A 22,345-nucleotide genomic window follows, 5' to 3' on the forward strand; every position below is an offset into this window, starting at 1 on the left:
ACAAGACTCACCTTGATTTTTCAATGGTAAAGGCATAGTCTCCCTGAGTTTGCTTAAAAGGTTTTTCATTTCTCGCATGTCTCTGCATAAATGACAAACACATCGATGATAGAATTAGTCAGTGTAAGCTTTAAGTACAAATACTTTTAGATTTTTTTTTATTCACTTCTTTAAACAAAAAGCTAGAGTAGAGGTTCTTTTTTTTGTTTGTTTGTTTTTGTTTACAATATGGACCCCTCTGATAGGCTGGTGATACCTATGGACCTCTTATCAGAATAATGCTTTTAAATGCATAAAATAAATACATAAGATAAGAAAGTAAATCAGTTATACTGAAATATAAATTCCAGTTTCTTAACTTCTTAGTTAAGTCAACATTCTAATTCTCTTTTGACTATACCACATTTGACTAAGCTTCCTTTTGTATCTTAGTTGTATTAATTTCATTTGTGCAAAAATCAATTTCACATAATCCAAGTTATCTATTTTATTTTTTGTAATTGTCTATATTCCTTGTTTAGTTAAGAACACAATTCTTCCCCATAGTTGTGGAAGGTATATTATCTGTTTCTCTTCTAATTTAATCTCTACTATTAAGATCATATATCTACTTAAAATGGATTATGGAATATGGAGCAAGGTGTTTGGACTAATGTGGTCTAAGCCTAATTTCTGCCAAACTTTTTTTCTAGTGTCCCCAGAAGATTTGTTTTATTTTTTTCCAAATAAGGAATTCTTTCCTAATTTATTGTTTCTATTTTATCAAAAGCTTGGTTATTGAATTCCATTGTTTCTGCCTCTCTATTGTCTCATCTATTCCATTGATTCATTTTTTAAATGAATATCAGGTGGTTTTGATGTTTTATAATATAGTTTATAGTCTTTAAGGGCTTACTACACCATTAACTTCTCAAGAGCAGGGCCATGAATTCATAAGTGCCCACAACTCCCATTTATAAATTTTCAATAAATAGTCAATATGTAATGTATACTGACCTACGTCTAGAGGTCAAAAAGGCCCTCAGGGATAAGAACCTGGGAAAATGGAAGAATATGATTAACTCCATGAGAACACCATTCTATTTGTTCTCTTTGTCTTCAATGACTTTTATGAGGAAATACAAGATAATTGAAAGATGGGAGGCCAGAATGCCAATATTTATAGGCATATATTTAAAGTATATATTTAAAATTTTTCAGTTTTTTTCAAATCCATATTTTTCTACAGTTTGATTTTTTTAAAATGTAACCTCTGAGGCTTATAGCTGAATTACACAGCTTTTGAATAGGGAAATTAATCTAGCCAAAGTGAATTTGGCAAGAAGCTGATTTTATAAGTAGTGAGGAAGGAAGGAGGTAGGGTGGCAGGCAATGCTTGGACCTTACTGTCATTACAATTGGCTCAAAGAGGAAATAGCAAATACATTCAATTGTGTTTAGAAATCTTTCTATAGAATATACGTATACATATATAGATATGTAGAATACACATATTTGTATGTGTAACTATATCTACATCTTTCTACTTTTATATATATAGATACATATACAAGGCAGTAAGAGGGGAAAGGAATAACAGAAAGGTAAGAAAGGCTAATAGAAGATAGGATGAATTAGAGGAAGCAGTGGTCAGAAGAAGCTGATTTTATAGGAAATAGCCTTAGAATTCTCTGGTTTTCCACTGAAAAGAGAAACCACCCTTAATCATTTATCTTTGGAGTACTATCAATTTCATCAAACAAGTTCAGTGTTTGAATAGTTCAATTTTCATGCTCATACAAGTTGAGAGTTTTACCAATAGCTCATAATTATCACACACTAATTTCTTCTATAAACATGGAAATTTGGTAATTAACTTTGTAATTGTATTACAATTTCGAAGCAGAAACACAAAGAATACAAATACAATTATGTCTTAACCTTCTAAAGCTAATAAAATAAAATGTTCATCACTTTGTTGATAATGCAATCCACCTGCAATACTCCCAATACATCTTACTCCCTGGAACTGTCCTATATTTAATCAAGTTGCTTTGTGCCAGCTTTGGGGATTATAGAACTGGACTATTTGGGTCGGAGGATCATACAGGGAAGAGCTGGAAAGGGCCTTTAGAGGCCAACTGGTCCAATTACCTCATTTACAGGTGAGAGAACTGAAGTGAAACAACTTCTCTAAGATCACAGAGTTCAGAGTTTGTATTTCAGCTCTAGTTCTCCCATGCTAAATCCAAAGCTGTTTCCTCTGCATGGCTATCCCTCTGTATCTATTAAGGGCAGTACACAGAATGTTTCTGTAGCAGAATGGGGGGATGTTTAGCATCTTAATGAGACACATGGGAATTTACAAGAATACGAGAAATATGGAATGTACAGGAACGTAAAGGACTAAAGAGAGGCGTCCAAGATGGTTAGTTGCCTGAGACACAATAAAGTTACACACCCAAAGTCACACAAAAATTATGGGTTAGGGTGGGATTGAGTTTGTCTTCCTTCCTAATCCCAGCCCTCTCTCAGCCATGCAGGATATGTCTAGTAACATATCTATATGTTAAATAATCTATACTATCAGGAAGATCTTAGTTCAAACCCACCCTCAGGTCCATAGTAGCTATATAACTGAGGACAAGTCAGTTAATCTGTTTGCCTCAGTTTTCTCATCTGTAAGATAGAGATAATAATAGCACTTAACTCTCAGGGTTCTTGTGAAGATCAAATATGACAAAATTTATAAAGCCTTTATTTAGCACAGTGCCTGGCACATAGTAAGTGCTATATAAATGATGTTGTTTTCTTTTTGCCCAAATGAAAGTATCCCTCATTTTCTGGCAGCTGAGTGGGTTCAGAGAAATAGCTTCTTCTCGAGGCAGTCAGATAGTATAATAGATAAAGCACCTGAGTTCAATAGCTGCGTGACCCTGGACAAGTCACTTAACCTGTCTCCCTCAGTGTCCTCAGCTGTAAAGTAGGAATAACAAGAGCACATACCTCCTGGAGTTGTTGTGAGAATCAAATGAATTAATATCTGTAAAGCACTTAGCACAGTGCCTCACACCTAGTAATTACTTAGTAACTGCCTCTTCCCTTTTCTTGTCCCTTACTCTTATCTCTCAAAATGACTGCCATGGGACATATGGATACCCAAAGTCTGGGTATCAGCTAGATACAGCTTCATTCAGTCTTCGGAGTCCTGGTCCCTTTTCCCACCCTGACCCCTTCCCAGCCCTTTTCCAGAGTAAACTAGAAACAATCAGGGGATCTCAACCCTACAAAAGAAATTCCTTCAATCCCTTTACCAAGAAAGATAGTATATTTTGATTTCCCTGGGGATGCGGTAAGGTGTAGTGAAGCCAGGGGTCAGATTTTATCATTGGTTCTGATACTAATGTGCTGTGTGACTTTGGGTTAGATTCTTGACTATTCTGGCCTGACGATACATCATCTGAAAAACAAGGGGATTGGAATAGGTAGATGCTCTTTGAAGTTTCTCCCAGGAAGGCTGAAGGAAAGTCTGTTTTTTGAAATGTGGACTAAGATTTCTCTGTCCTCTATGTCACACTATTATCTGGGAGATAAATTGTTCCCTAAATGCAGAGCTTTCCCACTAAGAGCACTTACTTTTCAGTATTCTCAATATCCGTGGAAACCTGCCAGGAATGGTGCTGAATGTCTACTGGTGAAGATAGCGTATCTTCTAGAATGGGGACTTCTGGACCCTCTTCAGTTTTGCATTCTGGGCTCTTGATCCCCACTCCAGACTCCTTTCCTAGGGCAGGAAAATGTGAAAAATCATAAATATAAGCTTAATACAAAGCATTAGTCTCTAAAAGAGGCCATACATTGAGATGGAGACCATTGTATTATTGTTATTGTTGTGGTTATTGAGTCATGTCAGATTCTTTGTGATCTCATTTGGGGTTTTCTTCACAAAAATGTTGGAACTGTCATTTCTTTCTCTAGCTCATTTTATAGATGAGAAAACAGAAGCGCATGAGTTAACTGATTACTAAGGAACATTCATAGCTAGTATTTGAGACTGGATTTGAACTCAAGATGAGTCTTCCTGAATCCAGATCCAGCACTCTATCCACTGCACCTCCTAGCTGTACTGATCATTATTAACTACTTTATTAATTGTGGTAAAAGTTTGTATGTAGAACCATATACCTATATCTGTATATATGCATCTATACATATACACAAATATATATGTCAAACTCAGTATGTATGTATATATGTATGCATGTATATTACTGGATAGAGCTTCCAGAGAATTTTGCTATCAATGAAGATATGTATGTATGTGTATATGTATACATGCATTTACATATTTGTGTATGTTTGTATGTGTGTATGTATATAACATGAGCATTTGTTAAGTGCCTACTAAGTTCAACAAATTATGCTAGGTCCTGAGAATACAAAGACAAAGTAAATCAGTCCCTGCTCCCAAAGTTCTTCTTGAAGCAGATAAAACATGTTCTTAGAGAAGTACATAGAAGATTACATAAAATCAATACTATATAGTGATTTGGGGGAGGTCACTAACAGGTAAGAGATACAAAAATAGTCTCTTAAAAATGTCTTGAGCTGAGCCTTGAAGAGACCCAGAAGTTATAGCCCCGGGGCAGTTTATAAAATATTTGGATGCTGGAAATTGCAAGGCATTTATAGAAAAGAGCAAGAAAACTAGTTTGACTAGAATGTAAAGTAAATAATGCATATTCATTTTGGAAAGCTGGGCTAGAACCAGATTATGGAGGATTTAAAATGTCCAACAGAGGATTTGTATTTTGTCCTACTGCAAAGATACATCAAAGCTTCTTAGGCAAAGGAAGGATGTAAAAAAAATATACATGTATTAATTGTATATATGTTTCTTACTGAGATGTATATGTGTGATTCACATATGCACATATAAACATTGGTAAAGCAAAAACAACAAAACTGTTGAGAACTGAAAAGAGACAATGTAATAACAATATTAACTTGACTCAAACATAATTAAGAACTCCCCAGACAGCATTGGTGTTTTTAACTTGGTCTTGATGTATGAGATCAAGCTTGCTGCTTCTGGAATAGCTATTTCACAGACCTAAAGGTATGAGAAAGGTCCTGAAACTCACACTGCTGCTTCTGAAGCAGGAAGATGGATATGAGGCTTTTGTGAAGACAAGGACATTGCTGATTCCTTGAATTTCTCCTTTCCTCAACTGGTTCACCTAACAATAGATGTGATACTGAAGATAATATTCTACTTCCTATGTTTTAAAAGTCATGTAATTTGCTATGAGCATTTGTAAAGATGGCCTGAGAGAGGGCAGTGTAGCAGAATGGAATGAAGATGGACAAGGAGTAAGGAAGCAGGTTCAACCCCTGTCTTAGATACTAATTGTCTGTGTGATCTAGAATAAATCACTTCATCTCTCTGACTCTCAATTTTATCATCTAGACATAGAGAGTAAGATTAGATCAGTATTACCTACTGGCCAAATTTGGCTTACTGTCTATTTCTGTATTGCCCCTGAGCTAAAAATTAAAATAAGTTTTTATTAAAATAAGAATTAAAGTTTTATATTTAAAATTAAATTAATTTTAATTAGTTAAAATTATATATACTTATTAATTCTTAATGTAATATATTATATATAAAACATGCCATATATAATACATATGCATAGATGTACATAAATATATATGCATATTATATATATAATACATATATATGTGTATATATATATATATATAAAATTAAAATAAATTCTTAGCTCTGCAAGCCAGAGTTGGATAGAGCTTACCAAGCTCTAGACTACAGGATCTTTAAAGTCCCATTCTGCTCTAATATTCAGCATTTCTTAAATTGGGAAATAAATAATTTATTTAACTATTTTCCAAATAGTTTTACCAGTATTGCATAGATATGCCTTTAACAATTCTTGAAGAACTATAATATAAAAACTGTATCTCAAGGGTAGATTGCAGCTAGAACTTATATCATTTATTTTTAGTTCTATTGGTGCCTTTTGTTCCTACACTACAATATTTTTCCAATATTCCTTCCCTCCCTTACCTTGAACCACTTTTTGTAATAAAAGCACTTAGCAAAACAACAGAAACAATGATTATATCTGATAATGCAACACTCTGTACTCTAAAGTACATTCAAAACAATCCCCGGACAGCTCACATTTATGCAACTCTTTTAAGATTTACAGGTCGTTTATCATACCCTGTGAAATGATGAATATAAGGATTAGTTGTAACCATTTTATAAATAAGGAAACATAGCTCTACCAAGAAAAGGAAAGTGTGATTCATCATCTTTTATTCAGGACCATGAATGGTCACTACAATTATTAAGAATTCTGCTTCTCTTCTCATTATTCTCATTCACATTTTTATAATCATTCTACATATTTCTAGTTATCTCACTCTTCAGGGAAGATTAGAGCCAGAGGACAATGTTACAAATCCCTGTTTTGCCATTTACTATCTGTGACACCTTAAGCAGTCACTTCACGTCTCAGGGTCTCTGTTTATTTATAAACTGAGGATTTAAAGGCGAGGGTTAGATTAGGTCACCTCTAAGGTCCTCCCCTAAATTTATATATAAGCCAATGAGCACTCGTTCATATGTCTTTCCATGTTTAAGTAGATTCCTTATAGTCATGATTTCTAATAATATAGAGATTCATTACATTTCTATAAAACAATTATTTTAGCCTTTTCCCAAAATAATGTGAACTACTATACATTTTTCTTGTTTGGGGGATAATTACTTCCATTTAAAAAATCTTGTTAAAAATCTAACTAGTTGTAGAAAAGAGGCAGCTGAGGTGGGAAAAGCTCTGGATTTAGAGTCAGGTATGGATTACATTTCAAGTGCTTGTCTTTATTAAGCTGCATAGTTTGAAATTCAAGTTCCACATCCATAGAATTAGTATTATAATCTCTTCCCTACCTCTTCCCTACTCAGCTCACTCACTACTTTCTACATAAGACCATTCCTAATTGTCCAATTGCAAGTGGCTTTCCCCCACAAACCACTTCTATCTATCTATCTATCTATCTATCTATCTATCTATCTATCTATCTATCTATCTATTTTTTATAATGTATCATTAGAACAATTACTCATTTGAAGCCTAAGGGCAATATAAGGGTATCTCATGTCTACATAGTTTCCTCCTCTGTTGCTTTAGTGAGCTTATATTAAAAGAAATTATATTCAAAGAAGTTAGAACAACAATCATCTACTCTCAGTCCCTGGTTAGTATGGAAAATTCCTAATATTAAGCAGCAATCTGGCATACTGTTTTAATTTACATTTACATTTGTCTTATATTTGTTGTTTATTTGCTTCTGTTGTATTTGATTTTTTGTGACCCAATTTAGGGTTTACTTAGCAGAGATACTATTTCATTTTACAGATAAGGACACTGAGACAAAAAAGGTTAAGTGAATTGCGCAGTGACTTCCAGCTAACAAGTGTCAGACCAGATTTGAACTTAGAAAGATGAGTTTTTCTGATTTCAGACCTAGCTCTCTATCCATAGTGCCACTTGCTGCCCTTGTTATAGTGCCTATACATTTAAGCAATACTAATATCTGTAAGCTGTTGCCCAATTATGAAATTGCCCAATTACAGGCTACATAGCTAAGAAAAACTAAACAGAGTTGGGAAAGTACAATACATATGTGATGCTGAAACAAAGCGAATAAATGTGTAAAAGGGGAAAAAAAACAGGAGCACATAGCAGTGCAATGTGTCAATGAACATATGTAATTACATGTAAGGCAAACATTGCAAGGGTGAGCACTGGCATTAAATCTAGGGGAGAATGTAAGGGTAGAGGCTCAATCCAGTCAGTGGTATCAAATTCAAATAGAAACCTCTCTCCATTTTGCACTTGACTTAGAAAGCCACAGAATACCTATTGTCATTTATTTTCAAAAATATTTTAAGTTAATACCTAAATGGGGTTCTGAATTTGATACCTCTTGATGCTAGCTAATTATCCTAAATTTCACTAAAGTAGATAAAAATATGTTACACCTTGATATACTTATCAGAAAAGATCCCATGTTGATTTTCACCAGGGGTGAACATGAGTTAGATATTTCTTCTGCAACAGAAAGTCTGTTCAGATTGGCTGAGGAACTTGGTCACACACTATGGGGCCTATATAAAACCATCAAGCTTGTTGGAAGAGTAGAATCAAGTGGGTTGGCAGCGAAGACAAGAGACTGTGCCAGCTAAACCCCTGAGAAGGAATCATTAGTGGGGAGGAGCAGAGCCCAAGGAAGCAGATTTAGTCTTCTGCCCATCCCCCTTGGCCTGAGGGGCATCTGAAGGATGCAGGCTGTTACCTTAGCATCGGAGCAATGTCCCTGAAATGGCTGATGACAGATATAGTGTACATAGGAAGCCAAGAATAGACAACAGAAAAGCAAATTCAAGTCTCTATAAAAAAGCTAAACCAAACCTGAGGAAAATCTTTTGAGAACTCCAGCAAAAGGATTCCAGGAGCAGCAAGTTCCTCCTTAATCACTTGTCCTCATTAGGCCAACGTTCCCCTGGACTCTATATGAACTGGTAGGACTTTTGGGGGGAATGCATGTACCATCTGCATAAACAATATCACTGTAGCAAATGCCCCTTTCTAAAAGCTAATGAAGTCTGATTGACTTAAGCAAAATGACAACAGGGCAGAAAATACATTATTAGGAGCTTGGAAGCTATATAGTATTAGAAAGATAGCTCCCAGCCTATCAGGGTTAGCCCCTAGTGCCCTGTGGGGATGTAGTGACTGTGTTCTGGGGATCCACAGTATATACATGAACATATAAGTATGAACATATGTATGTATGGCACTTGGATAGCACAGTGAAGGGAGGATCAGAGCCAGAATCAGGAAGACTCATCTTCCCAAGTTGAAATCTGTCCTCACACACTTACTTTCTGTGTGACCCTGAGCAAGTTGCATAATCCAACCATAATCAGTAAGAAGACCAGCAATACATCTTAATCAAGATCTGACTCAGGCTGTGGTAGCTTAGGTGTGATACTGGAATAAAATGAGACAATTAGGTCATTCAACCATTAACAAAGGAAGGTTTATTGTCTTGGTATAGAAAGCACACAGTTTGCCTCATTTTCTTCATCTGTAAAACAAGAAAGAAATGGCCAACCACTCAGGTCTCTTTGTGAAGAAAACCCAAAATGGGATCAAGAAGAGTCAGACATGACTGAAAACAATTCAACAATAACAACAACAAAATCTCCATAATTATTATGATTGTATCCCAACCAGACTTCCTTAACAGCAATAAAATAATTAACATTTAACTCTCTGGGAGAGTTTATTGTTTAACTTCTCTGGTTTTTCTATTTGTAAAATGAGAATGTTGGACAGATAGCGTCTACAAGTTCCTTCTGGTTCTAAATAAATTATTTTATGATCTCACTACATCATGCCTTCCAAACTATGACACAGCAGTAGTAGGCAGAACAATAAGGCATTGGAGGCACTTTTTCACAAAGCTATAGAAAACAAAGCATGAGAGTCATTTATCAATTCGTAAAAAACAAGTTGGTTGATTAAGGTCACTGGACCATATCATGTTACTTTATGTACACTTGTGCTTGCCTGTGGAAATCACCTGGGAATTATTTTCTGATTATGTGGTCTACTGTGGTGCTGAAATTAATTGTACACCTAATTCAGCACAGAACAAGCATTTGATAATTGTGGAGTCTTGACCTCATAAGAGTATTTGCAACTGGCCTCCAGGCAGAGCACAGGAAGGTTGTGTAGCAGCCACGGGTACCTCCTGGACAGGGCTAGCCTTAGGCTTCGGACACTAAAAGGAGCAATGAAAATCTGGGAAACCAGGTGCTACCTGTTTCAGTCATTTCACTTTCTTTTGAATCTCTAAAAGTCAGGGTCACCCAAGCATTTACGTGACATCTATGTTATATTCCTATAGATAGACTATGTCAAGGATATGGATATTTCTGTGGCATGGAGATGTGGTTGACAGAGCAAGGAGGGAATGATGGATGTCATGTGGATCTAAAGCCTACCATTTTTAAGGTATAAATTTTATGAATTTTTTCTGGATTCTCACAAAGGGATCCAGACAACCATAATCATCAAGAAAACTAGTAATACATTGTAGTCAGGATCTCTGACTCAGGCTGTGGCAATTTAGGTGGATATTGGAATAAAATGAGACATTTGTAGATTATTCAACAATTAACAAAGGAAGCTTTATAGTTATGGTATAGAAAGGACCCTCAATAAGGATATAACAAATAGAGTATTTCCCATTTCCCCCACTTTTCCCTCAATGCGGACATCACCCGGTCAGAGGACAGGCTATATTTATTCAAGTGACTTTGGGACATTCACTATGTGTAAGAGTCTGAAAACACATAGGTGGGCTTTTTATGTCCTTACATGAAGCAAGCAAGAAGCAATATCAGTTACTCAGTATAAGCCTTAACTCTCTAGGTCAATTAGCTATCACTTCAAGTAAGTGTTGGTGACAACTTCTTGTCCTTTACCAGGAAACCCACTCAAAACTAGCCTAAACTACATGGCAAGAAGAGTGAAAGGGGGAATCCTGACAGATATATGTTATCACGCCCCATTCCTTAGTGGAAAAGTCCTATAGTACTTCTAGAGATCCTCCTACTATCTGAATGGTTTTAGGGATAGACAACCAAAATCTTGTGAATTCAAGAAACCTTTCATAAGCAACAAAAGAAAGGAAAGAAATAAATATTAAAAAGACAGAATAAAACAAAATAAACTAAAATGTAATGGTCCCCTGGAAAAATGATCACATATGGAAGAGAATGAAGATGGGAAATCTTAGACTTTCATTTCTTCACTTTAGAAACACTAAATCCTGCATGTCAATGATTTGGTCCATGTAAAGTCAAATGCACATCTTTTGCAGTTCACACTGGGTCACCCAATAAAAAGTGATTTCAATGAGCCAGAGAGCATCAAACTCAGAATTACAGCATCGATGATGACATATCCAGCATAATCCCTGATTTTTCATCAAAACATAGGATCATCTATAGTAAAATAACTATTTTAGGTCAGAGATCTTATGGTCTATGGGTCCCTGTCTTCATCAACATCACTTTTCAATTGTATTGTTATCAATCCTATCCAAGCCCTCTGGTCTCACTGAAAATTTAAACACCACAAGGTCTGTTTCAAACTATTCAATAGATTACACCAGTTTATATGCAACTTTTTAAGGCTGGCTATTCAGATTCTCTATGATAATTAACAATAAACAAGGAATAGGGGATCTGGAATTGTTTTTTTTTTTTCTATTTGCATCTTTCAGTACCCACAGAGTTAACTTAGAGTTATCATTAAGATTCACTGAAGGGGCTCTTCTTATTCCATGAGAAAGGCTCTTGATAGAAGGTGAGATGATACTATATGTGGCTGCTCAATCACCCTATGATCTATATTTGCATCTCCTTTCTCTCACTTAACCATAATGTGAGCTGCTTCTATCAAATCTGGGGAGTCCAATTCCAATGGGCATGTTCACATCAATAACTACACAATAGTTAAGATGCCATAGTGTATAGTGTGCTGCGCCAGCAGTCAGGAAAAACAGAGTTCAAGTCCAGCCTCATATACCTACTAGCTTTGAGACACTGGGTAAACTGCTTAATTTCCCTTTGCCTCAGATTCCTCATTTGTAAAATGAGAATAATAGCTACTTCACAGGATTTTTGTGACAATCAAATGAGATAACATTTGTAAAGTGCTTAGCACAGTGACTGACACATAGTAAGTGCTATATAAATGTTGGCTATTTATTTATTTATTTGTTTGGTTTTCTTGGCTTGAGCTTTAGGCCATTAAAATCATGAGAACAAGTTTCTTGCCTTTGGAGGATAGAAGTAGCTTAATCTATGTGCCAGGAAGCCGGGAAATGCAGGCAGATAATGATCCAATCATTCAGGGGCACGTTACTTCTGTTAGCTTTCTGAAGAAAGATTATGTCACTTTTCATTATTTTATTCCAGTACTGAGCACATGGAGATACATATCCCAGACTTCTATTCAAGATTTTTAAGTAAATTAAATTAAATATGTATGTGAACATTTCTCTTACATTTTTTTACATTCTTTCAAAGTGGCTTCACAACTGTGATCTCGTATTATTCTGACAGTGCCTCCTGTGAACTAGGAATTAGCATAAGTATTTTAAATAAAGGGAAATTGGAACACTTCCTTAAAGTCCCTCATTATATTAGTTAGAACTAAAATTTTGGTCTGTGGACTCTGACAGAGATCCTAGGATATTATCCATAATTATGTCATTGAGGATTGATTAAAAATGGGACTGATTTGTAATATTTCATCTCTATGGATACCATAACTGAATCAACCCATGGCATGTGTCTAATCTGTGACACTAATGTTACCTGAGGAGTGCCTAAGGAGAATGGTTATATCTATGTAGTCATCATCTATACCTCCTTTTTTTCTCTTTCTCTTAATACTCCTCTTCTTTGCTCTTTTGTTTCCTTATTCCATTCTTCCCTTTCTATTTCCTAACTTCCGCCCTTTTTACCTATGTATTAAATCCACAATGGAACCAGATAGCAATTTCATTGGGAGTACTCAGGGTTAAAATAGTGATTGACTCTTGCTCTCTTGGAAAATCAGCTTCAATTTAATGAAATTCATTCAGACAAAATTAAATCCTTTCTGAACCCAGAATTCAATAGTGCTTTTAGTACCTAATTGCAGAACATCAAATTGTAATTTTCTTGAGGGTAAGAATATATATTCTGTCCTTTAAATCCCTAACATGGCTTTGAGAATACAGTGCTCTGAACATGCTAGATACTCAGTAAATTCAGCTCACTGACTCACTGTGAAGGTTGTCCTTTTGCCCAAGTACTAAACATGGGATGCAGAATCCCCAAAGTATTTTATCACCTTGGTTGACATTCCCTGACTTTTTCATCCTCCCGACCTCATAACATGGATGATAGGTGGAGCTTTGAGGAGTTATCATCAATGTGACTTATTCACTGCCTTCAAATCATGCTGATTCCTAGTAACATATGCACTGAAATGTAAGGCTCTTTTCTATAATGATGTCTTCCATTTCTTTGTGAGTTGTTGTTTTCTCCCTGTCATCATGCTCTCATTGCATTATAAATGTATTTTAGTTTTTGTGATGCATGCTTTTTTCATTTGACTCATATATTCCTTTATACTGTTCCTGTAACTCTCTTAATCAGATGCTGAATCCACTGGGGCCTCTGTAGCTAATGCTCTTTTCACAGGGCCTGAGTTCATTCTGTATTTTCCAGGACTCTGATTTATTTGTTACTTATTAGACCATCTTGGTCTTCTTTGGTCCCAGTAGGTTTTCAATTGACTTCTAACTTTGTCTCGGCAAATCTCCATCCTTTCCCTGCTGTGATTACATTTCATTTACACAATATTATGTGTGTATTTGTCATTATGGCACTGAAGTATCTTGGGGAAAAAAGCTCATGTTTTCATGGGCACTAGGGAGAAAAGAGAGGTGGAGATAGTCTCAATGGAGCTCGATTACTTGACATGATAAGCTGTCTCAGAAAAAGGGAATGTAGCCAAACAGGGGCAGAGAAATAGGATATAGAGAGAAAGAAAAAAAGAAGGAAGGAGAGGTAAGTGATGAACTCACCTGGGAAGCAGGAAAGCAATACAACAATAATTGATATTTGCAAAGTCATTTAAAAAGCTTCCAAAACATTCTATTTCATTTGTTTCACAATGACAATGAGATTGGTGCTGTAGGTACTTCTTGAGGACAAGAATGTGCTTATTTTTCACATAAAGAAACTGAGCCTTAGAGAAGTCAAATGATTCTTGATGTCAATTAATAAAGATTTGAAGTAGGAGTTGAACAAAGATTTCTCAGAGTCTTGCTCTCTTGTTTACTATTCCAATGATGTCAAACTGAAAGAGAAATGCTAAACCATATGTAAGGATCCCCACTAGCTGCATATTGACTTAGATGTTATATATTTGCTACTGTGTTCATTTTTATTTTCTTAAATTCATTATTTTCATTATGCTTGTTAAATTTTTCCCAATTACATTTCAATCAGTTTTGGAAACACTCAGAAAGATCAAACCATAAACCATTTTTTTAGTACTACATCACATAACCCCTTGAAAGGGAAGGTGTCGGGTTAAACAACAGAGCTCTAGCCTGTGTGATTACTCCCTACAGGTACAGATGCATCCTTAATTGCAGGTAATAGAGGATAAGATGAAACAAGAAAGGTCAAAATCAAGATTGCTGTATCACCTGATTCCTTTAGAATGGTACTTAGATTTCCTGACCATGATATGAATAAGATTCACAATCCTACTTCATATACAGCCTGCAATTCAATTCAACAACATTATTAAGTTGTGTGTGTGTTGGAGTGGGGAGGGAAACTGCATGTATCCTGAAAGAGTAAAGAACAAATGTATTGCTCACTCTGGGGTATATAGGTCAACTAGCATCATACACCAGCTTTACTTACACTTTATTCTAGGCACTGAAGATACAAAGACAAAAATGAAATAATTCCTACCCTCAAGGAACTTAAAGTCTGGGGTGGGGAAGCATACACTGGAAATGTAAAAATAAAATTAATACTAAATAAATACACAATATATCGAGGAAGCATTAATAACTGGGGAGAGTGGCCAGGATGAGGATGATTCCTTGTTTTTGATTGAAATTGCCTTTGAGCTGGGTATTGAAGGGAACCAGGGACTAAGAAACAGAGGTGAGGAGCACACTGCTCCCTAGCTTGCCCACCTGACTCTCTGTCATGCAGCAAAAACCTCTTCATCCAAGAAGTTTCACCCAGAATTTCTCCCATGGAAAAGTAGCCTCCATCTCTACAGCTCTCCCTCCACTTGTTAGGGGCCTTGAGGAACTTCTATTTTAAGAAGCCCATCCAGGCTAGTCATATCTTCCATTCTCTCAAATCTGTACTTCTGATTATCTGCCCTTTCTCTGCCATATCTCTTATTCTGCCCCCCATCCCCTTTCAGCTTTCTTTTACATATTAGAACATAAGCTCCTTGTTTATATTGATATTGGGGCCCATGTCATAGTGGGTGATGCACTGGGCACAGGGAGAAGTAAGTTCAAATCTGCTAACTCTTGCTAGCTATGGACTGTGAAGAAGTAATTTATTTTCTGTTTGCCTCAGTTTTCCCATCTGTGAATATTAACAGCACCTCCTTCCCAGGTTTATTGTAAAGATCAAATGATATGATAATTGTAAAATGTTTTGAACAGTGTCTGACACATAGAAAATCCTATTAAACGTTAGCTACTATTACTTCCCAGGGAGATATTTGTAAAGTGCTTAGCGCCATGTACCTGACACATAATAAGCACTATATAAATGCTAGCTATTATTATGATTCCTAGGGCTCAGCACAGTGCTTGCACATAGTAGGTACTATATAATTGATGATTGTTAGCTACTTTTATTATTCCCAGGGCTCAGCACAGTGTCTGGCACATGGCAAGTGCATAACGAATACTTGCCGATTGTAGCTGTTGTTGACTATGTTCCACGAAGGGTATGCAAAGGCATAGAAATGGGAGATGAAGGGACATGTGGGAGGAATAACCAGAAGGTCAGATTGGCTAGAAAGTGGGATGTGTGAAAGAGAGCAATGTGTAATTAGTCTACAATGAGAAGCTAGAAACAAATTGTGAAGGTTTGCAAATGATAGAGGAGTTTCTACTTTATACTAAAGATAACAGGGAGTCTCTGAAGTTTTTTTGAGTGACACAGCCAGATCTGTGCTTGGAGTATCTCTGTGTGGCAGCAGTCCGAGGGAGAGTTTGGAGAAAGAAGGCACTCAGAGGAAAAAGAAAATCACTGCATAGTTCTTCAAATACCATTTTTTATCTGATATAGCTTAGACTTCTTCCTTAAGTATGGATTTTTGCTCTAAATTATTGTAATTGAGTCAAATCAGATTATTAAATTAACTTTTTTATACACACAGTAAGAAAGAACCATTTTAACAAAATTTTTCTTCATTTCTTTGGCAATTTTTTTGATCTTGTGAAGTACCAAATGCAGTCCAGGTAGACCATGCCAATCAGGCTTATTAGACCTTGACAACTCAGCAGGACAATATAGGTAGAAAGGAGGGAGCTCCACTGAAGCCATCATTAAGTGCTGAGGGTAATTATCATTTCCTTAATTGGCAGAGAGGAGTTATAATCATCACAAATTCTAATCTCTCAGTTCCTAGACTGGTGCTCACTTTAAAATTGGTTCAAAGACTTTTTTTCCCCTCTAGAAACTATTCATAAGTCAAAGATGCCTTTGCTATACATGTGGAAACCTTATATTAGAATCAGTTTTAGGTAGTCTAAATAAATTTTATATATGTTCATACCCATAATGAATGGTGTCTATGAGGTAACAGAGACAAATGAAACGGACAGATGATAATATTGATTTTCTGACTTGATTTTCTCTCTTTATTTCAACATTCCTTCCTACCAACATTTTTTTCCTCCATTTTCTCGACCCACCAAAAGCCAACTGATGAATAGTAGAAGGCAATCCTTTTCTGTGTTAGAATGCTAATGAGCAAGGGAAGTAGTAATAAGAATTGTTGTTCAGTCATTTTCCAATAGTGTCCAACTCTTCATAACTCTATTTGGGATTTTCTTGAATTTTTTTTTGGAACTTTCTTGGGAAAGTGGTTTGTCATTTCCTTCTCCAGGCCATTTTACAGTCCATTTACAGATGAGGAAACTGAGGCAAACAGGGGTAAGTGATTTGCCCAGGGTCACACAGCTAGTAAGTGTCTGAAGTTGGATTTGACCTGAAATTATCCCGACTCCAATCCTGGCCTCTATTTAAAGGGTCACTTAGCTACTCTAAAATGAGGATAAGGAACAATAACGGAGCAGCTTATGAAGTTAATCATCAGAGAAATTCCAGTTCTACTTGTTATGACCTTGTATATTTTGTTATGTGACCTTCACCTCCCTTTGGCCTTGTCTCCAATTCCTCATCTGTAAAATAAAATTGGGTTAGATCACCTTGAAGGGCCTTTCTAACTCCAAACCTCCTAAAACTGCTTCCCTGCTTTTTAGAAAATTAAAATATCTTTTTTACATATAGAAAACTTCAGAGTTTATCATAATGTGAGAACTAGAAGGGATCTTAGAGATCATTTATTCTAAACCCCCCCCCCCCTCCATTTACAGATATTGGAAACTAAGACTCAGAGTGGTCATGTGATTTAAATAATTAAGGTCACACAGTGAATCTGTGGCAGGAGGGGGAATCAAATTGAAGGCTTTCTCTTATACCTTCCTGTCTCCCTAGTTCTGACAAGACAAGCTCTTTAGCATCTTACAACTCTTATGGATAAGTTCTTCCTAATGACTAACTTTTGCCCTATATTACAGCACTGAAATGAGATTTTATTGTTGTTATTAAATAGACTGGAGGAAAGGAAATGGTCATCAAGGCAACACTGCCCCCTTTCAAAAACAGGTTTTTTTTTAGGAGGAGGGAGAATAAGGGTAGTTGTTCTCCCTTCTAAATTGTAGTTTGGTTCCCAGCTTCCTTTCTCATTGTCCAAATAAAATTTTCCTTAATCACAGATCTTTAAATCTCCCAATATGTAACGTTAGCAGGATTCATCTTCCCCACCCTTAGTTTTTTGTTGTTTTGTTTGCTTGCTTTTGTGAAGAAGTGTTAATAATTCAACTGGTTAGTAAAAGATTCTATTTTTTGAAGTTTTCCAAGTTTTTTCCCCCCCTCAACATTTATGAATTAGAAACCACCCTCCTCTGAATGTCCTGAAGAAGCTGCATCTCTTAATCCCTCCTTGCCCCCCCCTCGCCCATGGCTTCTCTTGCATTGTAATATCCCTGTGCTGTAGTCTGTGAGTTCATTTCTTCCTCTACTGATTTCTGCCATCCATGGGCACTGGTGACAAGCTCGCCTATCATTCTCAATCAGGGCTGCCCTGTCAGTCAGGAATAGATCTGGTACATATTATTATGCATGCAGGCTTCTGGGAACAGACAGAAGGTTATTCTCCAGTTTCCAATGACACTTTACCAGAAAGAACAGATAGTAGTGACACCAGCTGATGTTTGCAATGTTTTTCTGAGGACAGGAATGTGAACTAGAAAACTACACAAATAAGCAGGGAGATCTAGCCAGTGACTGTAGACATGTTCACTTAGTAGCAATAAGAAAAGAACAGTGGCAGGAAAAACTAGTAATGATCTTTATAGTCCCCTACCATATGGGTTCCTAGAAAACTCTGGTCTGAAGCACTCTCTGGGTCAGCATCTACTTCAAATTATAGCTAATGGGCCCTCAACAATGTGTGTATTTTTATTAGCCAGCCAGTTAATGTATGAATTCAAAGCAAATAGCATTTAATTAAATAGCACAGCAAATGAGGTAAAATATATAAAATAATAAAGATAGCTCCTCATAAAAACATGGCATATGTTCTTTCACAGGTTATCACATCCACATAAAGAACATACACGACCAGGGAACACATTTGGAGGGCCTACATACAAAGGAAATACCTTTGAACAGAGAGCATAGATATAGGGGCAGATGGCCAGGGCACCTTATATTTTATCATCTGTCTTTACGCTTCTCTGAGCTGGGCACTAAATCTCCAGTCTCTGGGGGGTGTTCTATTGTCTCTGCTGGGTGTGATATCCTAGCTCATCCTTGTGTAGTCTGGCTAGGGAACCCAACTGATGTTTTGGTGGCCACGCTGCTACCTTCTGGGGTCCCCTTATGAAGCCTCTGCAGGCCAGCTTCTCTCTGCTACAGCATGGTAGCTCTGGAAGGCCTCTCACTGACAAGGACAGGGTAGCTTAGTGCATTGCCTACGGCCAGCAAAGACTGCTCTCTTTCGGCAACCAGCAAAAACTTGCAAAAGACTTTGGGTTAATTTTGTCTATTCTTTTGAGCATCTCTGTCTTGGAGCCAACAAATAGATCCTTGGACTCAGGTATTTATTCACTTGGTGTTAGAAAATTCATTTTAATGCCTGATAAATTGCTGGTTGTAATTTTTTTTTACCTCCAAAACCCAATTTCAGGGACAAATATCCTCTAACATTTCGTAGGAGATATTCTGGAACTGAAGTGATAAAGCTTTCTCACTGCCCATGATTCTCCTCAATTGACATGCAAATGAATTTAGGCATGAGAACAAAAAGGACTGGATGAAACTGACAGGCCATCTGTTTCTTCACACACACATGCACACTACCCATCCCACCACATTCTCCATCACTATCTTTTTTATATATACCTGCCTGATATAAAATTGATTACAAACATCACTTATACTTCATTTATAACTTAGAAAATGTTTTATATTTTTTTTTACCCCGAGATCTCATGAAACTTTCTCCCAAGAAATAAAGGAATTGTAATTTATTTCCATAAAGTGGTCATGTTAATGAACATGCATCTTCTGAAGTATTGCTTTAATCATGAGAAATGTGAGGATTGAAAAGAAATGGCTCAATATATACTTATAGCTTCATTAATTTTAGGGGCTTTTGTTGTTATTCTATCATTTTCTATCATATTTGACTCTTTGTGACCCCATTTGGGATTTTGTTGGCAAAGATACTAGAATGGTTTGCCATTTCCTTCTTCAGTTCATTTTACAGATGTGGAAACTGAGGCAAACAGGGTTAAGTGACATACACAGGGTCATACAGCTGGTAAGATTTTTGATTTGAACGCAGGAAGATGAGTCTTTCTCATACCGGGTTTGGCACTCTATCCACTGTGCCAACCAGTTGCCCTGTAGGGACTTTGACAAACTTTATTTTCATGACAGATAATTCCAAATCCCACTTTCTATGCTATTCATTAAGGTCACAAATCTGATGGAAGGCCACAAAAATGGGTAAGCAGCAAACATAAGGCCAGGAAAACGTGAAGTATGGGAGAAAGGCTGGCAAGTTTAATTGTCCCTGCAACGCTGAACTGATTAAATTGAAGTAGTTGATTAAGTCCATTCCATAAAATCCTAAGATCTTTCACGGTTCAGATCTTCTGGTCTGCCTTCAACAACTTCAGAAAACAATTTTGATGAAAACATACTGCTTCCCCTTGCTATATTTCACATGATGATTGCTCCTATTTTTGCTAGATATATTCAGTCTCCTTGCCATTCCTGTGCTTGCTAAGTTCAAGAGATTTTGTGAGCGAGAGCCTTGTTCAGATTTCGGTTCTTTACAGAATTTTCCTACCAGGACAATTCATAAAATGCGAAGAACATGTTGTTTAAAAAGCAGGTAAATTTGACTCCATAACCTCTCTAAACTTTGGTTTCCTAGATCTAAAAAATGAGAACTTGCCATATTTGTCTCACATGGTTGCTGTTTAGACTGAATAGAACAAAAACAACTATGAGCACTTATGTAGCATCTAGTATGTTCCTGGTGCTATGGTAAGCACTTTACAGTTGTTACCTCATTTGATCTCCAACATGACCTTGGGAGGTGGATGCTATTATTATCCCCATTTTACAGTTGTAGAAAATGAGGCAAGCCAAGATTGAGTTGCTCAAGGACCCATATGTAGTAATTGGTATGGAGGTCAGATTTGAACTTTGATCTTCCTGATTCTAAAACAAGTTACTCTATTCATTGTGCCACTTAGCTGTCCCCAAATGATACATGGGAAATACTTCATTATCCTTTGAGTATGATATCAATATCAACTATTATTTTCATTACTATAAACAGGAGACAAAATAAAATGATATGCTTTTATATTTATAATCATTAAAACAACCAGACATTCTTTAAGGTTTAAAAGAAAATTTTAAAATGTATGAGAGGGTTATAATAGTTCTGAGAGGGACAAAATACAATCTCCTTTATGGAAACACTTCATTTTATTATAATAAGAACACAAATGATCCAAATCATCATGTTATAAATATCCATAAAGTCAAAGGCTCAAAGTTATATGTATTTATGTATTGTTAATCCCAAAAGGATAAAAGTGAGGGCCATCTAAACAGAAAATTGGGCATTAGAAACCTCATTGAGTTTTCTATGTTTCTAGAAGGTGGTATTTTTCATTCTCAGAAAAGCACCAGTTTGATTAAGGGAATCTCTATATATAATAATAGCACCTGGCATTTTAGGGAAATAATAATACTAGCATTTATATGGTGCTTTACCTATATTATCTCATTTTATACTTCAATGACCTAGTAAGAAATAGTTGCTTTTTCAACATCATTTTTATAGAAAATGGAATAAAAGGTTCAAAAAGCTTATAGTAACTGTCAGAGAGGATATTTATACCTAGATTTTCTTAAGTCTTCATCCAACAGTGTACCCATTAAAGGTCTATCTTTTTTAAATATTAAAAAAAATTCATTTTTTGATGGAAATGATTTTAAAATAAAAAAAATTAAAAAAAAGAAACTCAGATCTTTGCCAATAAATACTTCTGTTTTGTTCATTTTAAAATGGGAATGGTTTTAAAATAAAATTTTCCTTGACTTGTTAAGATTAAATTTAGCACATTTATGGAATTTAACATTTTCTTGATGAGTCATCATTATGAAAATAAATCACTACTATTTTACAATGCAGTAATACTTCTAATGCTTATGAAGATGACAGCCATTTATGTTGAATATATTCACATCATTAAACTTTTAAGAATGTGTGCCTATTGTCATAGATTAGAGTTTCTATTTTGATTTTAGGTAACTTTTAGTCTTTCATTTTAGGTTGTCAACTTTAACGTTTACTCACTCTCAAAGTGTTACCCTTAACATCTTCTTTTTTTGATTAGTTACTTCTAATCTGCTGTTGACTTAGAAATTAGTTTATTAATGTAATGGGGCTTTGGTGTATACCTAGACCTCTTAAGATGGAGGCATCACCTGGGACCTCCTTCTTGTGAGAATCACTATATGGGAGACATTCTGTGTTGGACCACTATGTGGGTGGGAACTGATTCTTTTTAGTGGCAGTGCAGTTGGAACTGCCTGACTGAGGCAGTTTCTCTCTCTTTTCAGCAGGGAAGGTGTTATTTTCTCTTAGCAAGGGGCAAGGTGTGGTAACTTAGCAGGGCAGGGAGGGAATTGGAGTTGAGGGAGTGTGGGTTGATAGTAGGGAAAGGATTGCCTCCCCTTTTCTTTAGGCTCTGTGAACCCCAAGAAAGAGGTTGGAGTTTTGGTCTTGTTTTGTTTGTCCTTTTCAATTTTAGCTGCCAGGAATGAGAT

At 36.1% G+C, this 22,345-nt stretch overlaps 1 protein-coding gene across 3 annotated transcripts in view; it reads right to left on the minus strand.

The window, feature by feature from the left end:
• RGS7BP (regulator of G protein signaling 7 binding protein) overlaps positions 1–22,345 on the minus strand; it is a 195,803-nt gene that overhangs the window by 83,917 nt on the left and 89,541 nt on the right. For all 3 annotated transcript variants that reach the window (XM_074282415.1, XM_074282414.1, XM_074282416.1), the window contains exons 4-5: positions 3,616–3,763; positions 12–82 (exon numbers count right to left, since the gene is read on the minus strand). In XM_074282415.1, coding sequence (XP_074138516.1) covers positions 12–82; positions 3,616–3,763 — 219 coding nt within the window. The remainder of the gene's footprint in view (positions 1–11; positions 83–3,615; positions 3,764–22,345) is intronic.

This window comes from Sminthopsis crassicaudata, chromosome 1 (genome assembly GCF_048593235.1).
Source record: "Sminthopsis crassicaudata isolate SCR6 chromosome 1, ASM4859323v1, whole genome shotgun sequence".
Lineage (NCBI taxonomy): Eukaryota > Metazoa > Chordata > Mammalia > Dasyuromorphia > Dasyuridae > Sminthopsis > Sminthopsis crassicaudata.